Raw genomic sequence first — 14,928 nt, 5'->3', positions numbered from 1 at the left:
AATGTTCCCAAGAAATCTATCCGCGGCTGAGCTGACCATGTGAGAGCCGCGACTGTAGCATTCAGTGCTTGGACAAAGATTCGGGCTACAATCATCGCTGCACGAATGTTCAGCAAGAGCTCTACAACACTGCTTGTAACGTAGAATGATCCCAATAGCTCTGGTCTCAGCATTTGTGAGCAAACTAGGTAGCGTGATGTTCTGCACGGGAAAATGAATTTTTCAAATCTGCTGAGCACAAAACTTCCTTAACGTAAAGCGCGCCATTTCGCCATTCAAAAAGGTCTCGATTTGCTGGGGACTTTTTCGCTATCATCCAGCGAAGGTCTTGCGGTCTCACAGAGGCTTACGACAATCCGCAGAACGCTGAAGCGAAAGACAGGCGCAAAAGTATGCTTGGTCGGTTCAAAAACGAAGTACAAAGCGAATAACACAGAGGCAAATGTTTCTTAGACTATGGCGGCGCCCAGTTTATAACGGTTTTTAGAGAGCCGGTCACCATCTCCCCAGTGGCGCAATTGGTTAGCGCACGGTACTTATAAGACAGTACTTGTGAGTTATGCCGGGGTTGTGAGTTCGAGCCTCACCTGGGGAAGTTTTTTTTTACTTGTAGGACGCGTCGTTTCTTTATTTCGTAGTAATGGTAGAGATTTACGGATTGCAAAGAAACTTTGAATGACCACTCTTTATTTCTACTTTTACGACAAAGCAATTCCTGCAACTGCGCAATATTGCAGTCCGTTGCACCACCACGCTGGACGCTTATTTTGTACCACACACTGTGGTGAAGCAATAGATTCGGTTGCTTTGAAACGTTGAATTTCTGCGCATTCCGAGATTTTTTTGCCTATGTCACGCAAAACGCAATTATAGTCAATAGAAAAAAAAAAGTGGTGGCATTACGTAGCATAGGGTTTCTACGTATTCGCCTTTATCTTTCTCTCGCGAAAAATGTATCGGTTAATTTCTTTAATTTCTGCCCTGGGGAAGCCATACGAAGGCAGCGGATCGAACAATGCTTAGACTTCTACCGATGCTGTAAAATCGAATATGCAAACTTCTCAAGGGCGCCGATCACGAACGCGGCTTACGTCCTGAAAGACGCGGTATCCCACGCATTTTGTCCTTTGCTTTTCCGTGACGTCACGCATCCCAGAAGGCCCCTTTGTGCGCGCTCGCACCGCTTCCAGCTCTAAGCCTATCCAATCTGATCCGAGCCAAAGAGCGCAATCCGTGGCCGCCATGACGGAAATCATAGCCCAATCCGTATCTGAAGACTACTCAAGCCACCAGGCACTGGTCGCGCACGACGGCGAGGTCGAAGTGCCGACCGTCTACGAGATCCGTTTCGCCGACGACCCGACCGAAAGCACACTCCAAAGGAAATGTGAGTGGCGACGACGCGACCCCGAGCCCGCGCTCCCCGCAGTCGGGCGCCATTTGCAACGGCTGCCCTCCCCGAACGTTGCGCGAAGACCCACATTGGTGGCTGGTGAAAACGTAGCCTCTCTTTGGCTTGCCAGCTCTGCGAGCGTCTCGTGTGCTTCGTAGCGGCTAGCGGTCGCCGCTGCGGCGTAGCGCACGAAATTTGACTCCCCGGGGCGTGCCTGAACTTGGCGTTCAAAGCTGCGATGCCAGCATCGTGTTGTCGCGCTTGTGTGACGTCGCCCCTGTTACGTTCTTTTCAGGGTCGCCCGCAGTCACAGAGCAGTTCATCCTGCTTCGGCACGAAAAGCGCCGCTTCTTCAATGGCAAGAGGAATACAACCAAGGCGCTGTACCAGTAAGTGGCTGTTGTGGTGCCGTGCTAGTAGTAGTAGTAGTAGTGGTAGTTAGTGTGATGTTGAGCCTTGCTCCTGTGGCGATTGCAGGCAGATCCTGGATGAAATCGGCCTCGGGGGTGTCGTGACGGCTGACCAGGCGCGCAAGAAGTGGAACAATCTCATGGCCAAGTACCGAGTGGAAAAGACGGAGATTGTGAGTGTGTTGGGGTCAAGTCTACGGCCTCCTTTCATCGGCCGTTCAGTCTTTATTCGCGCGTATTTGGGCAAACGCTGATATGCAGGTCAGACTGCAGTGTTTGAAAGTATGGGCTGCACAGGGATATTGAGGTCTTGCTAGTTGCTAGTGATGAGTCAGCCACGCTGTAGTTCGTCATTGTAAAAAGTGCTTGTGTTACTCGTACGGGGTGCATGTGACACAGCTTTAACTTTGATGGCTTAAATACTGAAGGGGACAATCGTTCTGTTGGCCAACGTTTAGTGTTCCGACCAACGGCAAGGCAGTTTATGCAGTTGCTGCATTTGCCTATTGACCTTAATTTTCTTCGGTGCATTGTTTAAAAATGCGGCAAAACCGGAAAGATGTCATTGAGATGCACTTTGCTATCATTCTGCCCTTCATGGAGGCTTGATGTATTTGTAGATTGCTTGTTTGTCATAAAAATGGAGGGATGGGTTGGGCTTGTTGTGCACATAATATATGCGGAATATTGGGAAACTGCAGAGTGCTGTAAGGGTAACAAACAGAGGAAGAAGGCATGAGCAAAAGCATTTCACCTGCGGCCTTGTTTCTCTTTGTACTTGTAGCGCCTTCGAGTGAATGAAGGTGCTTGCGTTGCTAGAACAAGTGCAGAGCTCATGAGCAAAAGAGAAAAAAAAAATGAATTCGTTGGCTAGCTGGTCAGTGTAGTAAAAGAAAAATGGATGATATGCAGCTCATGAGGGTCAATATGCCAAGTTGACTGCGTTGGTGGGGATTAAAATGGAATGTTGCAGAATTCAGCTACAAAGAAATGATGCCTGACGTTCAGGGGAGGGAAGTGGTGTATGCTTTTATCATTGATTTGTTCCCATTGATAATTAGCTGGCAGTGTAGTCTACTGCATACTTTGATAAGCATTTATTGATGAGAGTAATGTCTACCGGCTGTAATTTCACATGGAATTGCAACATAGTTTTCACATACAAGCTTTATTTTTGTTTTTGGAATGTGTCGGAATATATGTACCCGCATATACTTAGACAGGCAGTACTAGCTTGCAGAATATCAGAACGAAGTAATTGGAGCAGCTTCTACATCTGGAACCCCCTTATCAGAGTCCGCAGTATTATTTCCTTGCTCAGTGGCTTCTTCCGCGGAGCATTTTGTCACTTCTACAAGATGCCTTTACAGGTGCTGTGTGACACATTTTTATACAATGGAATTGTGTCCCGTTCTGGTTAAAGACAGATGAAGTTAAGCTTTGTAACAAAGTAAAGAAAAATCCACTGTTGCTCCGCGTTGGCTGCATCCTGCGAGTAATCCCATGAAAATCGCACTGAATGAAGTTCGCAAGATATTGATCCTTGGATGTTTTGTGGGAATTGTTGCTTTAATAAAGGTGGGCTGTGAGACATGCTAATTGGAGTTCACGTTAGCAGTCTTGTGACACTTGTTTCCACATGCATGTTATAATGGATTCCACATGAGAAAAAGCAAAACATTGCAAGCTGGAGCTGGCTAGTTGGTGTTCATATTGTTATAGCAAACGCAGGTTCACTTGGTGTTTTGTGACTTTTTTTTAGCTCACTGTTGTGCTTAATGATGACCTTTGCTGCTCATGTTATCAATAAAGCAGCTAAGTGCCAATAGACAGCAGAGGGGAAGCGCAAGCAGTATGGGTACTGCTTGCGCTTTCCCTTGTGTGTCTGGTTTGAAATAGGAGATTATTCGTTTTGCTTGAGCTTTCCAGCTGTGAGAAGTCTTAGCAGTTGCTCACCATAGCCGTTGCGCTTGCAAAGGCAGTTAACAAAGCCACCGCCTTGTGCACGCAGGAAAAGAAGGAGCGTGAGGGAGACCCTGTCCCAGAGGGCCTGGTGTGGCCCTACTTCAAGCTTATGGACACGGTGATGAAAGACATTGACGGCACCCTGTCGGTGCTGATGCCCTCACCACAGCCGCGCGTCCAGTTTCTGCAGCAGCGCTACTCCATCCCCAGCATCCAGAGCACTGCTGATGGCGAGACGCTCGTCGAGACAGGTGGGTAGTAGGTTCCACTTGGCCGAAGCCTCTTCGGAGCACAGAAGAAGCCACATTTTGGAGGCGAATACAAACGAATACCTTCCCTAACCTGTACTTGTACAGCTTCGTTCACCCTTCCAAATACCGCCCCTTCTGTCCATGGTGCGGCGATAAGCCTACGCTGTTTCACATTTCCTGGAATTGTCCCCAAAAAACCACCTCATCTAAGAACATTACAGACATCTTACGAGGAGTGGGAGGCAGCCCTGACCAGCAATGGTCTGGAGGACCAGTGTCGCATCGTCAGACTGGTCAGGCATCCGCCCAAGCCACCGGAGTCCTGAACTGAGGAGTCCGCCTACTTGACTCGTAGAACACTTCAATAAAATAATGTTTTATCTCTCTCTCTCTCTTGGGAGCAAGGGTAGTAGGGATAATGGGGGGGGGGGGGGGGGGTAGGGGTGCGGTTATCCAGGCTTAGGGAACAATTTTCATAAATGGAACTGCCTTAGCAGTGAAATTCTGCATTATTCATTCACCTGTAAGAAGCATGCACATTTGGACAGCAAAGAAGCGCAGCTGTCAGTGTTGTAGTAAAAAGAAGTGAGCTACAGTAGCTCGAAACAGCACTTTGGTTTAACTGAATAAATTGTGCCTCATTCTTGACTTCCACTAGAATCCATGGAGGGATGCTTCTTGCATAAGTCTTCATCAGTTGAGTTTTTTCACGGTGTTTTGACTGTGGGCATCCAAAGACAATTCTAGGATGTTTGGTTAAAAGAAGGCTGGAATGCATGCACCCTTGTCAATAATGGCGTCCAGAACATCTGAGCGCGTGTTCCCAGGCGCTTCGTTGCCAGGTGCCTTCTTCTCCGCTGGTGTGGAAGCGAAGATGATGCGAAAGAGTCAAGTGCCATTAGAATGGCATTATGTTATTCTGCAGCTAAGTTGCTGTGTGAACTCCCAGTGTAGGTGATGTGTTACTCGGGTGCTTTCATTTTGCAAGTCATTCTTCTGACCCTAGACTCCAACCTTTTTCTCCGCAGAGGTCTACGAGCCCGTGGAAGGTGGCGCAGTGAGGGCGCTGCAGTCGTTGCCAACGCCGCTCGCATCACACCTCAACTCGGCTGCGCGGAGGCGGATCCGCCGAGAGATGACATTTGAGGAGCGCCTTCTCAAGGCTGTTGAGGCGGGCAATGAGACACTCGACAAGGTCAGCCGCACTGTCGAGAACCAGGTGAGAAACCACTGCGCTACAAAGCTGTTGTGCAGTCAACATCATTTGGTTGGAGCTTAGAAAACGTCTTGGAAGGTACTGTCCCTGCCAGAAGTTACTGGGAACTAGGCAATGAGGTTTGCGTCTCAGTCGTTTAGTGGAGCCCTTATAGCATCCCTAAATATCAAAAGGTTTCTAAAGGTGCACTCTAGACAGAACGGAGTAAGAAGGTAGTAAGCTGCCCTCTACCAAACTCCCTTTTATAAAAGCGAGTGTGCTAGAGAAACAGCTTACTCCCTTTTTATTCCCATGTACCGTATTTACACGATTGTAAGTCCCCCCTCCCGCCCCCTCACATCACATTTCTGAAAAATAAAAAACTTGGAGGTCGTTTACAGTTGGCCTTTAATAATAGAACGTGATAGCACTATCCTGCGGCCTCCGCTTATCGCCAGCCGATATCAGCTGCCGCGCGCGGGAGCGCCCGTGGGCACATTCCAAAACGAAAATGTATGAGTCACTGGACTACTCGTCCACACTTGCGCCATCGTCCTCACTAGCGCTGCCATCGTGATCGCTGCTGTGGTGCCACAGCTCGTCGTTCTAACACCATCGTGCAGCGAAATCCCGCACTTCGCAAAACAGCCACATCACGACATCGCGTGGAACAGCTGAAAATTCTGCCTCGCTGCAGTTGCCACACCTGTATCACCTGTTGCGAACGTTGAACTTGCGGCCCGGCGCACAGTTGTTTCTTGTGTGTAAAGAATGACAGCCATCTTGAATGAAGCCGTGAACGAGCGCCGGTCGCTTACCGGCCCGGAGCACTACAATAAAAACTTCTGAAACGCGGCCAGCAGTAGTCAAATGCGTCAGAGCCAAAAAGAAACTACGCATGAACGGCGTCGGCTCTTCCGTTGGCTACCGACACCCCCCGGCGCCACTGTGGTTCCGATTGGGGGTGCCACCATGATTAGAACAGCGGCCCTTCCATGAACTGTCGACGTTCCCTTGAGCGCCGAATGCGCGGTTGAAAGTAAACAAAAACACTTGCACGATGCCTATTAAGAGTAGAACACGAATGCGCTGTCGGGCCGCTGCTGCTTATCAGCTGACGCAATCTGCAACCACGTTTGGGGAGTGGGCTGGTGCCAGTGTGCTGCTTATCGACAGCCACCATTGGCCGCCTCACGGTAGTTGGGGATGCCGGTTCTGCGCGTTAACATAGCAGCTTCTCAAGGCCAGCACCAAGAGCGAAGCAACGGAGCCGCGCAGCAAAAATTCTACCACACTGTAGCATGCCTGATATCTAATTTGTCTCACCTTTAGTATGCCTGATATCTAGTTTGTCTCGCCTTTATTTATTGCGCAATGCTTTCAGATTTAAAATTTTCAGATTTAAAAAAAATAGGTCGGTTTACAATCATGTAAATACGGTAGGCGTATTCATGTTTAGAGTGTAAGGACCGAGGGTTCTCTGTACCTTAGACTGATTTAGAGCATAAGAGTGCCTTACTTGCTCCTCTGCTACGTGGCTAAGAAACAAACCCCATTGCCTGGTTACTTTAAGGAAATATGGTGCATGCATGAGGTGAAGGTTCTCATCTTGGCACTAGTCCCTGTATAGTAATGTGTTGTGCAAAAAAAAAAAAATGAGGTCCCTGATCACATGACTGCATTTCATTCGTAACGAGATTTTGCGAAGTCATCAGGATGGTAATCCACTTCAGATTTTCTACATTGACAGACGCGTGATTCTTGCTGCAAAAGATGAGCCTGTGTGTATCTGTTTTGCTTGCATCTCATTTGATCCGTTCAGTATAAGTGTTCTGTCGTAGTTGGCACGGCTTTGCATTGTTGTGGGCTTCTTGCTGCATTTGTCGTCGCAAGAGGAAGCTGATGTTTTGAAATTATTTGAGGGGGTGCAATCAATTTGACACACTAGCTGTCAACAGAGCTTGAAGGCTGGTGTTGCAGCTTTAGAGAACAGAGTTGGCAGGAATAAGCTGTGAGGAGTTAAAATTGAGTTTAAAACGATCCTAAAACATACATTTGTTCATCCTGGCTTTTGGCTAAAGGGACACCTTTGGTAATGTTGCAGATTTTAAAGGTAATATCTTTTTCTACTATGGCCGCATTTGTATGCCAAAAAATTCGATTTTTAAAACCAGTTTTCTCAGCAATAAATGTATTTTTTTTGCTGGCAAAGAAATGCCCACATACCTACAAAGAGCCAAGAAAACGTACTATGGCGTTACTGTGCTTTGTGAACATCCATAAAACCGTTATTTTTAATTCCTTCCAGGGGAACGCATTGCTGTCCGTGCTTCAGCGGCTGGCGGACGAGATCTGCAAGACGGCATAGCTTCTGGGTTGTTAACCTCAAACACCACCACCACTTTGTGCCAGCTGTTGACCAGTGGGGAGGAGAGCTGGTCCTTTATTTTTTCTGGGGGGCATTAAACGCACGCTTGTTGTTTAGAGCGGACGACAAGTCATCCCGCCTTCTATGCACGTGCACTCGAGAGCATCACTACTACTGGCTTGAGCATTAAAACCCATTGTTGCTGGTTCATGCACATGCGAGCAGATTTCTGTATGAATGATGTTTCAATGAACCTCTGTTTCCCCACTTTGCGGGGCGCTCATTTCCGATAGGGGACATGTTTATGACAGACAGCTCCTTTGCAGGAAACGATGTAAAGAATTGTAAATAAACTGGTTATGGTATGCACTGGTGTTGCTGAAAGCTTGATTTTTTCTCTTTGCAGAAGTGATGAGTTGTGCCTGTTGGTTGCAATGGATGGGGTTGTATTTACAGGATGCCTTGCCTGGAGTTTCTTTGTCGAAAAATAATGGTGGTTGATGCTGTTTCTTCATGAAAATCTCACCTTTGTGGGGCAAAAAATTTCCCTGAATGTGATGGCATTGGAATGGTTTAGCCCTTTGAATGTGCCTCGGCAATCTGTTGGAAGGGTGTCTTTGCTAGCTGCTCTAGTTTTCGTGCATGCTTTCATTGTGTGTGCACAAGGTCTAGTTTGCTTAAAGGGGGAAGAGGGTCTTAGGAAAAAATTATTGTTAATGAAGTCACAGTTATGAAATCTTCAGTGAACATGTATTTTTGCATGCTGATACCAAATATGTCAGTTAATTTTATGTGCAACAATTCCTTGAGCACTTATGCAATATGTTCTGTAACTTTTCGTGGAGAGCATTCAAGAAATTCTGCTGCAGAGAACATGCTAGAACGCATGCCATTGGTTTCTCTCTTATCATCTTTATCATCTTGCCTGTCATAGAAGTTACATTACAGGATTTTGAAGTTGTCACTTCAGAAACAGGAATACAAATTTTTCTTCCCGTTTGTGAAGCACCAAGTTCAAAACCCTGTAACAACTTCTATGAGAGGCAGGATAATAATTTTACCCTTATTGCATAGCTTGTTGTCAAGACAAGCGGAGAGCATACATTCTAGCAAGTTCCCTACAGCAGAATTTCGTTAAAAGCTCTCCACAAAAAGTTACATAACATATTACAATAAGTGCACAAGGACTTGTACATTAAATTGAATTCCAGATTTTGAATCAGCACGCAAAAATACACGTTCCCTGAAGATTTCATAATTGTGGTTTCATTGATAAATTTTTTTTTTCTAAGAGCAGCTTCCCCCCTTAACGTAGCACGTGGCATGTCAATATCCCCCAAGAGGAAACTACGTAGAACACTTACCATGCTAGTATGCTTGCCAATGGGGCAGAAATTGGAAGCTAACTGGAAGAGGCATGGAATTTGTAAATTGAGTACATTGCAGCGAGCTATGGAAAGGAAAATTAGATGTTCAACATTTAGAGGCAAGAAGAGAGCAGATTGGGGGTCACGTAGCAAATTATCGTTAATGACATCCTAGTTGAAAATGGAAAAAAGAAATAGGTATGGTAAGTTAGCTTCAACGTTGAAGGCAAGATAACCGATGGTCCTTCAGTATAATAGACTGGGTTCCAAGAGAAGGAAAGCGAAGCAGGGACCGTCTGAAAGTTAGGTGGGCGGATTAGGTTGAGAAGTGTGCGGGGTTAGGGTGGCTGTGGCTGGTGCAGGCAGGCCAGGGTTAATTTGAGAGATGGGAGAGGCCTTTGCCCTGCAGTGGGAGTAGTCGGGCTGATGTGTAATGTAGAGAACAAATGACCAATGGGCTTGTAGGGTAACGGAGTAGGTTTCTAGGGGAAGCAAAACTTGGCAGATGAGATTTACAAAGTCTGGTGGCCACAGATTGCCCAGGGCATGGTTATTAGCAGATCTATGGAAGAGGCCTTTGACCTGCAGTGGATGTAGATAGGCTGATGTGGTATGCTACATATCCACTGTGCTGCCCATCTTGTCTGGCGCACCATTGTCCACACATTTTTCTGGATAGGATAGGAAATCTTTAAATGCCCAATAGAAAGAGGGTAGCCAGAGGGCTACCCGCCTAGACGACGGCCAAAAGGTCTTGTCTCTCGGCGGCGCCTTCGACCAGTCAGACGAGTTGTAGCTGAGTCGCCGGGTCGGAGCTCAGCAATTAGGCCTCCCATTGGTCTTTCGTCTTTATGCGTCGTCCCTCCCGGGGGCCATGAGGACATTCCCATAGTAGTATGTGTTCCAAGGTGGCCCCAAGTTCGCAGTTTGCGCATTTTTCTGAAAATTTCCCTGGGTACATGGGACTCTAGAGGGCCAGGTTTGGAAAGGTGTTAGTTTGAAACCGGCGCCAGTTGATGGCTTGGTAACTGGTCAGGGATCTGTCCGCTGGAGGAAGTCTAGCTCGTTGCAAACGATACTGCTGTGTAATTTCTCTGTATCCCACCATGCGATCCGTCTGTGAAGACCACCTCGCTCGGGTTCGCACGGAAGGAAAAGCCTCGGGCGAACTCGTGGGTCGTCTTACCAGGCAGGGATGCATGTGTTGGCGTCCACACTAGTGTAATTTTCCGGTCTGTTACACGACGGCTTAGAATTACATTCGTTAGAGGGGAGATCTGGCCGCTGCTGAAATTTAGTATCGCAACTTTGGAGTCACCGATGATGTACTTCGCTTTTGTGCCTACACAAGCCAGTGCTGCACACTTGTACTTTACCAGTGTTTTTGTGAAAGGCCACTTTTATGCCTAGTTCTTTTCCCAATGGCAAACGACTTAAAATGCTGCTGACCCTATGCCAACATAGACCAAGTTGGAGAACATGTTCTCGTAGCTGCTTATTGCTGCATGTCGACTGACATTCAGAAAGGTGCCTTGGTGTTTTAATAGACTCGAAGGTGTTTATTAAAAGACTCTTGGAGAGAGAGTTTATTTTGAAAGGTTGGCCTGAAAGCTTATTACCTGGCCTGCTGCTTTGCACTGGGAAAGGTGGAGGGAAGGAAGAGGCTCAAAGTTGTTTGGGTACCTGGTCATTCGAGGTGGCTGATTTATTGGCACGGTCGGCTCTCAGTGCACTGTAATATATCCTGTCCCTCACTTCGTTCTGTTCGAGATTTCCGGTTTCCAGCGGTTCCAACATAGCCAGCTTCCGTGATTCATTGCTCAATACCGTGGATTGGCAGCACTTAAAGGGACACTGAGGAGAACTATCATTTTTTTTGTTAGCAAAATCTGATAGTTCGGCATTTCATGACTTTGTTGCCGCTTGACCGGGCGCGAAAGATGCAGTTATTTCAAAGAAATTTGGATTCGAAGATGAAAAAGTTTTTCCCGCCGCTCTGATTCAAACTCAGGGAACTCTTATGACGCCACAGCAACTCTTATGACGTCTCAGAACGGAGTGACGTGAAACGTGACGTAAACGCAGACTCCGTGATTTCTGACGGCTAGCGGTGCGGTGCGCAAACCTTCCTTTGCCTCAGAGATTCGTGGCTTCCATGAAGTAAGGAAAATTCCTCAAAGGTGGCGCCTTTTGTCCTAGGAACTCGTCGCGCTTGTACTTGCGAGATTGGCCTGTGGCGGCGACACCTTTATTTTGGTTCTTGCTATTTTCTACATTACAAGAGCTTTGTTTTCAGTAAGAGTGGCGTTTTTGTGATCAGGAGCTGCTATTCTATCGATACAAGCCAACTTCAATTTCTCCTCAGTGTCCCTTTAAAGTACCCTTGGAATGTCCAGTCATGTAAATCTAGGCTCTGTAAGGTGGGAATGATGCATCTGCGATGCAAAATCCCCCACCTAAATTTGTGTTTATGTAGACGCGGGATCACTCCGATAAACCTTTGCGGCACGTGTGGAAGTGGAATCAATAGAACGTTTTCTCCTCTCGTGCCAGCAGTTCGCATTTAAGAGAAAGACTTACCTAGAGGTCCCTCTTTCGAGGTTAGGGCTCCATCTGTCACTCCCAGTTCTTTCGTTCGGTGCGATCACTAAGGAAACTGCGTTAAGCAGTGTTCACAGATACCTTCATCACCATGACTGCAATTGGAAGGTCACCATGTTAACTGCGTTCAAAATTCTTCCACACGTCTAAAACTATGTAGTTTTTTCCTATTCCTAGAAATTCAAAATATTTTTCTCAACAGTTCTTTTTTTTCTAGTTTCAGCCATTTCGCTATTCTACTTCACCTCATGCCTTTCTTTTCCTAGCGACTACCTATGCGATTTTTCTTGGCATGCACCACCAGACCTTGGCCAATCCCCCCGCATGGGTATATGTCATGTTTACAGAGAGATCAACAACAACTGGGCACGTTTTGAAAGACCTAACTCAGTCCTGTCTCGACACGCATATGTTCAGCAGCTGCGCAAAGGTTGAGATGCAGCGCCTTGGAAGGTGTGTTGTAGGATTTTTGATACAAACTTCTACAACATCTGTTTTCAGGTAGCAGTGAAGTAGAACAGTACATTAGCTTTGCACCTAAACTAAAAGATATAAATGTACACTTGCTTTAGAGCTAGCTTGAAAGTGACTGTAGTGGTGCACACATCTGTCATGTTGGTCAACTTGACAGCAGTGCATTAAACTGTATATAATGTTGCTGGTCTCTTCAAGCTTGACTGCTTCTGTTGCTATTATAGTCTCCACTGCTTTTCAGTGGCAGCACTTTGTATGCCAAATTATTCCTTTACGGAAATTTCGTGCTCACCAGCTCCTCCATACAAGACATAACTCTTGCATCTGATGTGTCAAACATAATCACACCGTCACCTGTGGTTCACTTTCGCACAGAGCTTATCAGCTTCATGCAGGCAAGCATACAGTAACTGGCATGCTTTATGGAGCTGCCTCCAGACTTCAAAATCTGTTATGAAATAACACAGCTTGTGTTATATTGTAAATGGAAGTATGCCCATCACGTGACGGTTGTATGCAGCTCTGCTCTCTCAGCGTTCAAAATCGCACATTTTTGCAAAACAGCAGCTGGCAATGATTCGGAGATAAAACGTGGCTCGGAAGCAAACAATTCATATTTCTCTTGTGCTGTGAATCAAGCCTGCATAATTAAATTGAGTGCGTGTGTATGATGAAAGGACACCCTCACTTTCAATAAAAATCTATTCTCTGGCTATTACGATGGTTGTCCAGCAACAAAAGACATTTATTGCTGAGGAAATTGGACCGGAATATTTTCATGCCCCTGGATTAGGACTCCTGGCATTAAGATAAGAAGGTCCCCATGATCTACATTTGGAATTGAATCGATATTCCTCAAGAGAAAAGTATATGACAGCTACTCTACAGCTACATCCCCTATGGTGCAGAAATGTGGAGGCTAACGAAAAGGTTTCAACTTGAGGCCAACGCGGCGAGCTATGGAATGGAAAATGATGGGTGTATTGTTAAGAGGCAGGAAGCGGGCAGGCTGTGTCAGGGATGCAACACAAATTAATGATATCCTAGTCGAAATCAAGAGGAAGAAATGGACTTGTAATGCGAAGGCAAGATAACCGCTGGTCCTTAAAGGGGCTGCAGAACACCGCTTGAACGGATGCCGATTCCGCTTCAGATGGATTCTTTATGTCACACAGATGCTGACTCAAAAAGAATTACGAGAATCGAGGCATAGGAACGGGAGTTATTCAATGAATAAATTTCAAAATACAAGCAAACAAAATGCTGCCCTCAACTCGATTTTCGCGCAGCTTTCCATTCCCATTTCACACCCAATGACGACACTTAAGGGTAACGGAGTGGATTCCAAGAGAACGCAAGCTTAGCAGGGGTCGGCAGAAAGTTAGGTCGGTGGGCGACAAGTTTGTGGGCGTAAGGTGACTGCAGGTGGCCTTTGCCCTGCAGTGGGCGTAGTCAGGCTGATGAGAAGTTCGGCCTAGCCTTGGGGTATCTGCGCCAAAGAACTTTTTTGATGCACCGTAGTTTGAGTGCGTAAGCTTCCACACCTGCATTTCATTTTTCCAACCTTGTCTAGCTTATGAAAGCTCCTTTTTTCAGTAAAAGTGGTGCTTTTGTCACTCAAACGAGGTAATCTATAGAAGTTAACTTCAGTTAGTCTTCAGCGTCTAAACTGTGTAATTGCCAGGCACAAACAAATGGATGAAAATTACAAAAGGTCACCGACTATTACTTGATTTTAAAATTGGCGAAATGTGGGGATTAACATTGTGAAGTGACACGTGTCACTTCATAAACTTGTCACTTCGCGTAGCTCATCTACACGAGTTATGAGGGATACCATAGTGGAGGGTTCCGGATTTTTTTAGGTTACCTAGTGTTTTTAAGGTGCACTGATGTCGCACAGTACACGGATGCCTTTTGTATTTTGTGTCCATTGAAACGCAGCTGCTGGGATTGAACCCAGGTCCTTTGGTTCTATACGCGAACGCCCTAACCACCGAGTCACCGCAGCACGTCTATAACTTTGTCATTTTAAGCAAGTAAAGATGTATCTAGAAGGTGCATACAATACTATGAATCGACTACAGTGGATTTACGAGCCGGTGTGCAAGGTGGCTAAGCTCAGCCTCCATTTAGTATTGGCCTCTCATACAACTGCCTCTACTTGATGGCAGTGCACTAATTGAGTTCAGGTAGAAGTGCAGGTGGTTAATGATGAATATAACAATCATGACCACTATGCTTCATTACACACTCAACACAGTTCCTTGCTATCCGAAAAGAATGTATTAATAAAACAAATTACGTAATTCTTTGGTAATCTTTCAGGCACCTAAAGGTACAGGTCTGTCCAATATGGAAGCAAACAAAGCATGAGCGTTTAATTAATGATTACTTCACAATTATGTGCGACAAGCACATTTTTTCCTCATTTTCTAACTAGTTATCCTCATGGCATATAGTATTCACAAGTCGCTTTCAACTTCAGTGAAGAAGTAACCAAAAAACTTGTCCATTTGCACAAACCAGTTGTTCCCTTTTATATTGCTGGGACCCGTATATGTACTACTATCACAATGATTTTTCTTCCCTCTTTCAATGCGAACTATTGCAATTCCTGGTTCTCTGTTTGACTTGGCATGATAACATGTCTCTGGTTTATTTGAAGAGCTGCTCCTAGGATTCCAGAAAACCGTGTGGGCTTTCAGCTGAATAAACCCACTCACACCCACAAACGGACAGAAAAAAACATTTTCAAATGAACCAATGGAATTAGCCATTGCGCTAGCAGGGATGTGTTGTTGACGAGACACTCAGTGAGGCATCAAAATTTCTCACCTGCCCCTTCAGTAACCAGAGAAACCAACCCTGGACCCTTGACTTAACATGGCATGCTGGTACAAT

General features: G+C 46.0%; 1 protein-coding gene and 1 non-coding gene across 2 annotated transcripts; both read left to right on the top strand.

Moving 5' to 3' along the window:
- Positions 1-503: 503 nt before the first annotated feature.
- TRNAI-UAU (transfer RNA isoleucine (anticodon UAU)) lies at positions 504-595 on the top strand. Its single transcript is given in 2 exon segments — positions 504-541; positions 560-595. It is a non-coding gene; the product is annotated as a tRNA-Ile (tRNA).
- A 590-nt stretch (positions 596-1,185) lies between these two features.
- On the top strand, positions 1,186-7,951 carry LOC144101734 (uncharacterized). The gene is made up of 6 exons (XM_077634866.1): positions 1,186-1,387; positions 1,689-1,782; positions 1,871-1,976; positions 3,815-4,019; positions 5,048-5,238; positions 7,523-7,951. Exons 1-6 carry the CDS (start codon positions 1,243-1,245, stop codon positions 7,580-7,582), a joined length of 801 nt encoding a protein of 266 aa, XP_077490992.1. The 5' UTR covers positions 1,186-1,242; the 3' UTR covers positions 7,583-7,951.
- The last annotated feature ends 6,977 nt before the right edge of the window (positions 7,952-14,928 follow it).

This window comes from Amblyomma americanum, chromosome 8 (assembly GCF_052857255.1).
Source record: "Amblyomma americanum isolate KBUSLIRL-KWMA chromosome 8, ASM5285725v1, whole genome shotgun sequence".
NCBI classification, from domain to species: Eukaryota; Metazoa; Arthropoda; class Arachnida; order Ixodida; family Ixodidae; genus Amblyomma; species Amblyomma americanum.
This window is presented reverse-complemented; position numbering and strand designations above follow the sequence as displayed.